This window comes from Dicentrarchus labrax, unplaced genomic scaffold (genome assembly GCF_905237075.1).
Source record: "Dicentrarchus labrax unplaced genomic scaffold, dlabrax2021, whole genome shotgun sequence".
In the NCBI taxonomy this organism is placed as follows: domain Eukaryota; kingdom Metazoa; phylum Chordata; class Actinopteri; family Moronidae; genus Dicentrarchus; species Dicentrarchus labrax.
Window position 1 is genome coordinate 13,109,405 of NW_026136723.1, and position 12,121 is coordinate 13,121,525.

Below are 12,121 nucleotides of genomic sequence, written 5' to 3' on the forward strand. Positions count from 1 at the left end.
CTCACTGACAGAATATTAACAGGTTAAAAACTTGTTCAACTGCTTCTCAACCACAATACTTTCACCCAGTCAGACTCATTATATCATCTTAATGCCCCAAAAAATAAAAATAACACATTTAAATTTACTTTGGTAATGTAATAGAACTTATTTAATAGCAGCTACAGCAGTATTATGCCTTCCCTTACATTGTCAACATACCTCACCTGCCATTGGAAAGTAAATGGGTGTGACCCAGATGACGTCTTCTGAGCTGCGCAGAGTGCGTTTAATGACATCTTACTCAACTCGAGTCGGTCGCTCCCATCTGAAATTTGAGATCTTTTGCTTTGAGATTCAAATCCGGTGGAGTCCTTGAAACGATCTAGTTTACAGCTAGAAACGGCAGGAAAAACTTCAAGTTAACAACCAACAACACAACTCTGAAGAAGTCTGAGTTTGTAAAAGATAGAGGAAACTTCTACCTGGAGCCACTAGGACTACACTCCGTCAGGTAATGTTGATGGTTTCGTTGTATTAGTTTTGTTTGTTGTGTTTTTTAATGTCAGACTCAGCCGAAAACACCATAATGCCATCGCGACGAACCGTGTGTCTGTGTTGAATTACCATAACTGTAGACTGTTTTCCTTCTTTGACGCAGTTTTATGTTTTCTATGTGTGTTTTTCTCAGTAGTTATACTTATAATGGGATACATAAGGGTCACCGCGATTTTATCTAGTAAACAGCTTCAGCTTTACATCACAAACAGTCTTTGAGGCTGAGTTTTTTTCCCTCTTATTTTGCTGTAACAACCCCTGTTATGACAACAATCCGGAAGTTTGAGGGTTACTTAAACTACCCATGTGCCCTGGGCTATTCTGTATCTGAAATATGTTTTCCTATTATTCCACTCACTTCATGTGTTCCTACGGATCAATATCCAACAACTGGCTCGCTGATCATCACTTCCTCTCCTCCACAGCTGCTGGTCATGGGGGACATCAATAAAGGGAAGAAGTCATTTGTCCAGAAATGTGCCCAGTGTCACACAGTGACAGAGGGGGGGCGCCACAAGGTGGGACCCAACCTGTGGGGTCTGTTTGGGAGGAAGACAGGACAGGCGCCTGGCTACTCTTATACACAGGCCAATATTGATAAAGGTATGAATCAGCGTGCTTTAGCTTGTACGGAACACCTCAGTTCCAACCTATTGATTTGCAGTTGATTTGCAGACTAGCTGTAGCCTACATGCATGTAAATAACTAACTGATCAAGATGCAACTAAAGCAGCAGGCAAATTAAGGCAAAGTAGAAACACAAGAGAGCACGTGTGCATCCTGGATGTGTTCTCTCTTTTGTCCTGGATTAATATGGAGGAGGGGATGGATACATGCTACAGGTAAATTAGTAATGTATGATTCTTCCAGATCCTGGTCGACTGGTGGAGTCGCACTGAAGTTTAGTCACGCGACAATAAAAACAGACATCTACATTTGTATGTGGGTGTTATTTTATGAGGCTGTAATGGTAACCTCTCTTGCATGGCCAACCTGCTCAACCAACAGCAGTTTTTAAAGGAGTATACAAGAAAATGTTCATCATCCATAGTGTGTGTTTCAGAAATGCATTTGGTAGCATTGAGCGCGAAAGAGTTTTCACTTGTTGCCTTTAAACGACTCTAATGATATTTAAAAAAATCTGCATCCCTTTGTATTCATTTGTATGGATTTCAAAGCAGAGTTTTAAATAGTTAAGCCTATGTATGTGTATTACAGTTACTGCTACAGAGCTGAGAAGCGTCTTTGGTCTTGTATTTTCTGTATCTGACAGTCAGAGCAGCAGGTCTGAACAGGCAGGACATCTGACTCTGAGCTCTGCTTGAATGCGAGGCTATAAAACTTAAACACAGCCATCAGATGTGTGAGAATGCAGATTTGTCATATAGCCTACTCTACAAATAAGATAATACAAACCTTAACGTGTGTTTTAATGTGTGTTTTTGTTTTGTTTTAGGTATCATATGGGATGAGGAAACTCTGAATATCTACCTTAAAAACCCTAAGAAGTACATTCCTGGTACCAAGATGATCTTCAGTGGGATCAGGAAGCAAAAGGAAAGACTGGATATTATAGCCTATTTAAAGGACGCCACCTCCTAATATACTGACTAACACAGAACACTCTCATACAGCTGCGGACACAAGCATCACATTACTTTACATTTACAAAGAAGAAAACAAGAGTGTGCTCTATTTACAATAGTTATTTAAAATTTGCATCTCTGCATCTTCCAACATTCCTGCCACACTGTTTTCTTTTATGTGTAGGAGACTGTTTTTAATTATCATGAGTCAGCCCTTGTCCAACTTCAAGACTCTTCTCAGTCAAGGCTTCTTAAAGAGGAAGCCGTCTTATGGGATATTCTAAAAACAGAGTTGTATGTTTAAAACCGTTACTACTGCTTGCAAAAAAATACACATTTTTGCAACTATTTGCACTGTTGATCAATGTTTCTTTAAGTTTCGTTTATGTTTACTACTTAAGTCTCTTTCTGTTTATATGTAGTTTTCTTTTAGAGTATCGAATGGGGAGACTTTGACAAAGTGTTTTGTGTTAAATGGTGCTGGACTACCTACTTTATTTTCTCCTCTTTTCACAGCCACTGGTTGTAATACATTTTATTGTCATAATGTCACTTTAAAATGAGTATGTTTTGTATTCGCACATTTTCTAATTCATGTTTTTCTTTTTACTTAATGGTAAGATTTACAGTAAAACAGATCATTTTGGTTAAAGTAATATTTACAGTTCTTAAACTTGGCCCAATCACAACTGCATTTATATTTTATTCTTTTTTACTGAGCTAATGTTTTGTACTCTGTTATTTCTTTTCTAAACAATACCTTGACCATGAGTAAACGGATGTGGCAATAAAAAACCTGGTCCTTTCCACAGTGTGATTTTATAGTTTCCTTCCACTTTGAAATGACATATTTAGTTAATCTTGCATTCGTTTACTTGATGGTTTTAGTTAATAAGGCACTCTATTGTAAGTAAAATACATAAATTCAGTTACAAAGAAAAAGTATAGATTATTTACTGTATATTTATAAAGCAGGCCTTAGAGGGAAAACACAATACTAAAAAAGAAAATGATTTCAAGGATGTGTTTCTTTCACCTGTCACACATAAATATATCACAGTAAGTCAATAACGGAGAGTGAAGTTAGGTAAAAGTATGAAATATTGATTTTACTATTAATTCTTCCATAAACTAAAATATCCAGCAGATGGCGCCATTTCACTGCTGAAGACACAATCAGCACCTCCAGGGACGTAAAAACGTGCCAAACCGAGTGCAAGCATGCTGACTTAAAACACCAGTGCCAGCCCAGTTATTCTGCCAGCTGTACTGAAGTCGGTCCAGATGACACAACAGTTAATGCCGATCCAGAGCCGCTGGGACTGAGGAGGCTGCCTCCGCTGTGTTGGCTCCACTCAGGTCCTCCTTCCTCAATTGTGTTGTTATTGACCGGCGGAGGGAAAGCAGCGGGTCGATAAGTGGATCAGATTTATTAGCGGTCCATATTGCCTACAGCACGCCTAATGTCAAAGGAGCCACAGTCTGTGGGACTGCACACCGCACATTTCATTTAGAGGAGCGCCAGACTGCGAGTCTACAAGTGCGGCGCAATTCCAAGTGAAAGGTAAGGGGGGGTCTTGTGCATTAAGAGCCATTGGATGTAGATGACATTGCTTCCATGTAACGCTCCTGTATCACCAGGACATTAAGGCATGCTGTACCTACGTTTAATTAGAATCGAGAGGAAAATGTTGAGCCATATTAATGATGATAGCCTATGGAATATTGATTGAATCCTGTGTAGCATATTTTCTGTAAAACACACGTGTTTCAATCACGGGATTATCATATATATTTTAGGACTTCTAACTATTTCCAGCCACTATTATTGACCTGCACGGACCGTATGAAATGTGAGCACACTGAAAATGTTGCGTGTGAATGAACATGTGGCAGCCTTACTATTGTTGACTTCTGTCATAAAGTGGCAGAAGTAATAATAAGCCTGAGTGGCAGCTCGCCCCGCCACCCGGTCTAATTCTGGCACAAGGCTGAGGGGGTTGGTGCACGGCTGGAATTACAGCGGTGGCTGCATCTGCTGCAGTGTGGAGCTGCAACAAGTTTATTATGCTATGGGGGAGAGAGAGAAAGATAGAGAGAGAGAGAGAGAGAGAGAGAAAGAGAGAGAGAGAGGCTTCGGACTGAGATGAAGGGAGTGATCAAATAGTGACACCCTCTACAGGGAGTAAGGAAAAGTGACAGCTGCCAGTAAATGCATTAAGCTCAGGCAGCAGAAATAGAGAGTGTGTGTGTGTGTGTGTGTGTGTGTGTGTGTATACTGTGTGCGTGTGTGTGCGTTTGACAGCTTGTGTTGTGTGCTTTAGGGGAAGTAAACCAGCAGGATGGATCTGGTCAAACTTGCAGTGTCCTTCCACATTCTCCTGTGTCCTGCGTGGGCCCTGTCCCGTCACTCTTCCATGGACAGCATGCACTCAGCCCGCTCAGGTAAGTTGTGTGAGTGTACTAAGACTGACAGAAGGAAAACATGATCACACATTGATCATGGCAGACTGTCAGTGACAGACGCGTGCTGTTTGTCAGTCTTCCCCTCAGCTCTCAGGTTGCTGGATGAGCCGTTGAGGTTTGAACCCTGTTGTCTCATGTCACCGCCTCCGCCGCCGCTCTTCCCTCCGCCTCCTCAGCTGTGGAAGTGGGGCAGCCCCGTAGGTGTTCGCACACACACACACACACACACACACACACACACACACACACCTGCTTGCATAAATAACACCTCATTTACACATATTAATATGCTCACAGTAGGCTTCTGATTAAAACCCTGTTCTCTTGGGTTTTGTGTATGTTTGATTGAAGGATGGTATTTTAGAGCCAAGTGTTGTTGGAGGAGAGGAAAAGGAGAAACAAAAACCTGTGATACCTGGGTGTTCACCTGGACCTCCAGGACCTTCAGGACCCCGGGGCCCAGAGGTAGGGCCCTTTTAAAAATAGCATACTACATTGTGTTGGAGAACTCACATTAGAGGTTGCACCCCTTAAGTCTAATTAAATCATGGTACATCCATCAGACAGTGTAATCAGCCTGCTGTAGCCTTTTTAAGACAGTGGATGGAAATATTATTAAACAAGCATGGAAATGAAACAGGGACCTTTGTAGTATTGATTTTTCAATAAATGTCTATTAAATTATGTGAGCTGGATATAAATTCTGTGTCATTTTTCAGGGTCACCGCGGATTACCCGGTATAAGGGGACCAAAAGGGGAGAAGGTGCGTGTTTGTTTTTATAGGTCTTGAAATATGTCTCTAATGTATTTTGCTGTAGAAGTATTTGTGTCTGTCCTTGTGTTCCTCTCTGCTCTAATGAGTGCTACATCTCCTTTCCTCTCATTTGTCCTCCTCCAGGGAGAAATTGGACGTCCAGGGTCAAAGGTGAGCCGCTCATCCCCTCCTGCATGTCCCGTTCTCTCGCGCGCCTCTCTCTGTGGTCCATCTCAGATGTCCTTGGAATAATGGGATCTGTATATCGCTCTCTCTGCCTCTGCTGTCCCCTCTATGCATCCTCAATCTCTGTGATGTGATTTGTCTATTGATGTGCTCAGAATATCCTCTACAGCTGCTAAATGGGTCATGCTACATTAGTCTCAGTAGCCGCTCTAACCACGTAGCAAAGCTTGATCACATCCCTGGATGTCTCCCGTCATCCTCCCCCTCCTGACCTCTCTATCATTCCTCCCTTCTTTCCTTTTCCTCTGCGTCTTCCTTCCCTCCTTCCCTTGGCCTGGCTCCATTACTCTCATACTGGACTATAGTCCTGCTGATCCAGGCTCTCCAGCACTCCACTTCTGCACTTTAATCTCCCTAAGTGCTTTTGCTCTCCATGATAAATCACTCCACACAGCAGCAGGTCCATGGTGTCTCTTCAGGCTGCTGTTTTAATGACAAGCTGCTAAATGAAAGCACGCTGCTAGCACGGCAGCAGCTCTGGGATACTCGTTCAGATGTCACAGAGATGTGAGGCTGTTGTGCAATATATTTGGTTCTTCTGCTTGCAGGGAACTGGCAATAGAGCAAGATCAATTAAGCCTTTATTCCTGTCCACTAATTAGCAAATCTCGGTGGCACTGTCAAAGCTTTGCACGCTAGGTTTTGTCCTCTGTCATGTCCGATTAGGTCGTACAGTCTGACTTGCTTATTTGTTTCCGACCCTTATTTAACCTTGTTAGTCTTTATTAAAATCAGTAGCTTTATTTCAGGTGACACAGGGCCGTAAAATAAGCATCCTGAAGAACATAAAAAGTGGCAGATCATTAGCATGTATGGCAAATTATGAAAGCAGAAATAAGTCCACATTTAAAGGAAGAGCTTAAAATAAGCTTAGATGAGAAGATCGATACAGGGAGAAGTTGGCAGGCAACCTGTGGAGACTACAGGATGTCACTACACCAGGCCAGAAAACAGTCCGGCACATAAACCCTTGTAAAACCACAACTTCTTTTACGGATTAAACTAAATAAATATAACGTGGACTTAAGAGGTGTTGGTAGGCAGATTTAGTTGCATTTCAACAAAGCCAAGCTAGCTGTTACCAACTGATTTCAGTGTTTATGTTAAGCTAAGCTAACCTAAACGACTGCTGGCGCCAGCTTCATATATTGAATACACCTGTTGAACTATTTAGATGATGTCTTATTTTATTTATTTAAAAAAGTGTAGAACTTCCTGCTGTTGAAGACTGTTAACACTCAAGAAGAAAAGAGTCTGTCACAAATCCTTTATGCAGTTTACAGGAGACCAATGCTTTCAGTTTCATGTTGTTCAATGAGGAGGGAGCAGAAATAGTTGAAGTGCTGGCAGTGATGCTTGTGTTTCTGTAGGGTCGTACAGGGGCTCCAGGCCTCCCAGGGAAACCAGGACTAACAGGATGGCCTGGTCCAGAAGGGCCAAAGGTAAGTCTCATGGTATCCCTCTAGGTGTTAACACATTTGTGAGTACAGTTGGCTCCTTATTGGTGCACCAAAGCACATTAAAGAAGTCTTGTGGTTTTACACAAATGTATATGGAATGGGGTTTTTTTAGGGTGAGAAAGGGGATCCAGGACTTATGGGTTTACCAGGACTGAGGGGACCACCAGGGACAAAGGTTAGTCTCATCTTTAAAACATCATAGATTATCAATAGATGTTTTATCTTATCTGCTTCTGTTATATTATCATGTCTGTTTTCAGGGTTTGTCTGGTTACAAAGGAGATAAGGTAAGTTAAGAATCACTTATCAGAATGCAGATTTGTCACCACAAAACTATTAAATCCTTCATTTTATTTTATTTATTTTTTTTAAAGGGGTCTTACGGTGACCCTGGAGCACCAGGACCAAGGGGCAATAAGGTTGGTTCATTTCATTTACTGCAAATCCTAAAATTCTTAAATATATTGTTGTGTATATATTGTGTAATATTGTGGTTTGTGACTTTTTACAACCCATTTATGCTCAGGTTTGACTATGAGCACTTCACCTCATTCTGTGTTAATTGACTTAATTCATTTGATTAGGCAGTGAAAACGGTTATTGGTTAGAATCCAAAGTGATTAATGACTTCAGACACTTTCTTCCAGTTCTTTAGGTCTAGAGTCCTCTATCTCACAGACAGATTAAATTAACATTAAACATTTTCTGAGTGCCTTTTCTCACATCAAGCTCTTGTTTTGTCTCTATTTAGGGTTCCATTGGTTTGCCTGGAATGCTTGGGCAGAAGGTAGGAATGATTCAATACCTAATACAGTAAAGAAATGATTAAAACTAATTATTCCTTAACTCCTCTCCCAGGGTGAGCAGGGACCAAAGGGAGAGCAAGGAGTCTCAGGGAAGAGAGGACCGACTGGACGGCCTGGGAAGAGAGGCAAACAGGTGAGGAAAGGCGGTGATGAATGATAATGTTTGGTACCCTCTGTATATTATTTGGGTGTTTGATGTGTAATAGGGCTGATTGTGTGTGTAAGATAGATGTTGGCGTCGATGTCCAACACATTTAGAACATATTTTAGTGTGTTGCACTGACACTGCACTGTCCTCTCACTGGCTAATTAAGTCACTCAAGTTTTACTTCCAGCTCTAAGTATAGACTTCCGACAGGGCTGTGGGGTCCTTGGCATCTTAGAGTCTACACATTTATATATGCACACACACACACACTGACATATTTGTTCCATGGACTAGATTATCACAGCTATGCACAAGTGGCATTGGCATGTAGGTCACCTTCTGTGTGTGTGTGTGTGTGTGTGTGTGTGTGTGTGTGTGTGTGTGGGGGTGTGTGTGTGTGTGTGTGTGTGTGTGTCTGTGTGTGCATGTGTATTTTCTAATACTGGGATGTTGCCTGGTTTGTACAGGGTATGAAGGGCCACTCTGGAGCCCCAGGAGCCATGGGCCCCCCAGGTCCTTCAGGTCCAAACGGCCATCCAGGTCCACCTGGTCCACCTGCCTCAGGTACAGTACTGTAACTCATGCACTCATATACACTCAGCCTCAAATTACAATTTATAATGTATATTATTACAGTATGATATAGTGTTACACACTTTTGTTCTACTTTACTTTCTTTTACAGGTCTCTATCTTGTAGGGGAAAAGGGAGAGAAAGGTCTTCCAGGTCCACCAGGTCGATGTGACTGTGATTCCACTCTTGGAGCAAATACTGCTCCTTTTGGAAGCTACACACAGCGTGGTGGCTCCAATAAAGTCCCTGCAGTGAGACCCAACTCACATAAAACGTGTTACTTACAATAATACCATATAAACTCAATCTATGTTTGTACTGAATCAGTTATTACTCATCAGCTTCCACTTTCTCCTGTATGTACGTGTGTAGATATTTGTGGTAAACAGTGAGGAGGAGATGGACCGTCTACATATGGAGAACGCAATAGCATTCAGGAAAGATCAGAGGTCGCTCTACTTCAGAGATAAAGATGGATGGAAGCCCATACAGGTAACGACTATTAGAGTGTTATGTAATTGCAATAGTGAGCTGTGACACTACAAGTTTTGTAGTGTACATGCTGTACTTTTTTTAAACAGTTGCCAATGAGCACATCATTTATCATTTACAGCTTACAACTATGTGTCTACATTTGAACGTTTATTTTTGATATTGGAAACAGATGATTTAAAAACTTAAGGTATACTTACTAGCTTTTTAAAGAGCTTTCCCACAGTCTTTTTCAGTGGATAGAGTTGCTCAGTTGTCATAACATCCAGTCATATATAGTAATGTGTGGCCTGACAACTGAGAAAATTCCATCTGCTGAAGAAGACAAGAAGCGATTGAAAGCTCTAGAAGCAGCTAATATGTGGTAAAAATGTTTTGGTCCAATGGGCTACATTTGGTTGAAAACTGTTTTAGACATCTATTATATGTACCAGGTTACATGAAACATGTACACCTAATAAAGCCTAGTTTTAGCCCCAATCCTTTGGCTGAAAAGGCAAGTTATTGTTTGTTTTCTTGCGACTTGTCCAGCCCTTCCAGACGTTCCAGTCCACAGAGAAAGTCCCGGACAGAGCTGGTGTGTGTGGGGACGGGAAGGTGCAGGCCCAGCACGGAGAGGAGTGTGATGATGGGAACCAGATTGTGACTGATGCTTGTCTCAGTGAGTTACATGCATATCTTGCTTAGTTGAACACATGCACACTTACCTAGTAAAGACAGTGAAAGTAAAACACCATATTCACAGATAAACTTGACACCCCTTTATGCAATATACGGTATACCAAGAATTAGGATAGGATTAGGATGTTAGTCTAAAAGAACATAACTATTCTTTAAATACACAAACACCACCACGCTGTCACATATCCAGCTGCTCATGAAATGTCCTAACTACAGTGCACCACAGAGTCTGAACCCACATGGCAGAGGATAGAAGCAGTAAGCAGCATGAGAGCTTGCCTTGATCTTTCATTAATCTCACTCTCTCTTTTCCTGCCATCCTCTCACTTTTCTCTCCTTCTCTGTTCAATTAAATTAGCAGGAAAATGCTGTATTGGCATCACTGAAACACGCAGGAGTGCCAAAGCAATTAGTAACGTCATCTCTCTCCCCTCCCTCCCTTGATCTCTCCTAACTCTGCTACTACGTTCTCATCATCCCCTTCGTCGCTTCAGACTGTAAGTGGGCCTACTGTGGAGATGGCTATCGGCATGAAGGCATGGAGGAGTGTGATGGAAAGGACTTTGGTTATCAGAACTGCAAATCCTATCTTCCTGGGTAGGTTCACGGACATCGTACACAAACATACATTAACTATACATTTATTTGGGTACACCTTGCTACTATAGGCCAGCATTTCACAGTGATCTTCTACTACAAGAGAGCACAATGCAGTTCCTTTTTCATCAGCACATTTATACTGCACACCCATGTGGGGATTTTAAAGGTCACTTGAAAGAACTACTGTACTTTTACTGAAATGCATCTGAAACGTCTTAGATGCTTCAATCACACAACTCTGCATGCTTTATACACGTTTAAAGGAATAGTTCCACAGTGTGTGGAAATATACATATTTGTTGTCTTGCTGAGATACCACTCTCATGTTTGTAAGCTTAGCTGGAAGGTGGTTAGCTTAGCATAGCATTAAGACTTAAAGCAAAGTAAAACGGCTAGCCTGGCTCTGTCTTAAGATTAAAAAAAGGCCTACCAGCACATCTGAAGCTCACTTATTTATTTCCCTTTACTTCCTGGAACTCACTGCTCCTGGCCAAGAACAAGTTGCTGCACGTAACTCTCTGTATAACCACAACCTATAATTTTTTAATGTCTGTCTTTGTTCAAACAAACAATATACAATATATAATGTGTTAAATAGTGAGCTTTAGAGGTGCTGACAGGCAGATTTTTTTTATACCTCTGGAATAGAGCCAGGCAAGTTTTTATGCTAAGCTAAGCTAATTGACTCCTGGCTCTAGGTAGGTACTGAGTGTAAATAGTAAAAGTAAAGTAAAGTAAAAAGTATAGACTTAATAAAAATAATTTTCTGTGTCTTCTGCAGGTCTTTTGGGCAGCTCAGATGTACCGACTCTTGCCTCATTGATTCCACTGGTTGCAAGTATTTCACCTGAACTGGAAAGTGAAAAAATAACCAGATTGCAATTTTGCAGTTCCTCTTTCTGATCACGGGGATTAAACTTCTGATTCCTACTGAAGTCTCACCCCTTAAAAAATAACTGACAGACTGAGAGAGCACTAAAGGGAAGCTCTTGTGCCTGTTCTGAGCCATGACAAGTAATGGGAGTCAGCTTTGAATCGACGGTCTCCCCTGGAGGCTTTAACTCTTTAATTGGCCTCAAGGAGCAGCTTCTTGTTACTGTCACTCCATTGGCTGCAGCACTGTTATGGACACTGGTGAGGGTGGGGAACATTTTAATGATTTAATGATTGTATCATATGAATTAATTAACAATGTGTATGACTTGCTGACTGTTGATGCAAAAATAAGCTATGTTCTTAACTTCCTTTGTAATGAGGGAGAGAGGAGAAAAAAAAGAGTCTATAATATTATGGAAACTATTTGTACTGTAGTATGCAAATCAGAGGTGTGTCATTGTGGTTTTTTTTTTTTCTTTGCAATGTATAACAAATCATGTATTTATGAAGTGCAATGCTGTGATATTGCATGTAAATGTGTACCAATGCACAGCAGACTGCTTTAACCAGTGCTGTAAATGTAGGCTACTAGCCTCTTGAAGTGAATGTTCAAATATCCCACAGGAGGAAAATGAACGTCATCCTGCAACAGCAAGAAAAATACCTTTGATTATCAGCAGCAGCATGAGAAAACTGCTCAGTTACAACTAAATAAATTCAGCAAAATGTGATTAGTGGATAATCTGCCTGCATGACTGTAAATTTCCTAAAACACTGTACTCTAATAAAGATTAGGCCTACACTCCAGAGTCCTCCCCCAGTTGATTCAAAGGGGACCTGCGAGAGGGCGGGGTTTATGAACAAAAGCAACCAATCAGACGAAGACTTCCTGCAA

At 41.3% G+C, this 12,121-nt stretch overlaps 2 protein-coding genes across 2 annotated transcripts; both read left to right on the top strand.

Moving 5' to 3' along the window:
- Window positions 1-302: 302 nt before the first annotated feature.
- On the top strand, window positions 303-2,930 carry LOC127357659 (cytochrome c-a). The gene is made up of 3 exons (XM_051389999.1): window positions 303-493; window positions 963-1,140; window positions 1,994-2,930. Exons 2-3 carry the CDS (start codon window positions 972-974, stop codon window positions 2,137-2,139), a joined length of 315 nt encoding a protein of 104 aa, XP_051245959.1. The 5' UTR covers window positions 303-493; window positions 963-971; the 3' UTR covers window positions 2,140-2,930.
- Window positions 2,931-3,325: 395 nt separating this feature from the next.
- Window positions 3,326-12,028, top strand: wu:fc38h03 (acetylcholinesterase collagenic tail peptide). The gene is made up of 18 exons (XM_051389994.1): window positions 3,326-3,687; window positions 4,448-4,568; window positions 4,665-4,786; window positions 4,941-5,054; window positions 5,309-5,353; window positions 5,489-5,515; window positions 6,961-7,032; window positions 7,163-7,225; window positions 7,311-7,337; window positions 7,425-7,469; window positions 7,802-7,837; window positions 7,909-7,989; window positions 8,472-8,568; window positions 8,689-8,828; window positions 8,950-9,069; window positions 9,601-9,730; window positions 10,245-10,347; window positions 11,132-12,028. The coding sequence occupies exons 2-18, from the start codon at window positions 4,466-4,468 to the stop codon at window positions 11,199-11,201; spliced, it is 1,395 nt and encodes a 464-aa protein (XP_051245954.1). The 5' UTR covers window positions 3,326-3,687; window positions 4,448-4,465; the 3' UTR covers window positions 11,202-12,028.
- The last annotated feature ends 93 nt before the right edge of the window (window positions 12,029-12,121 follow it).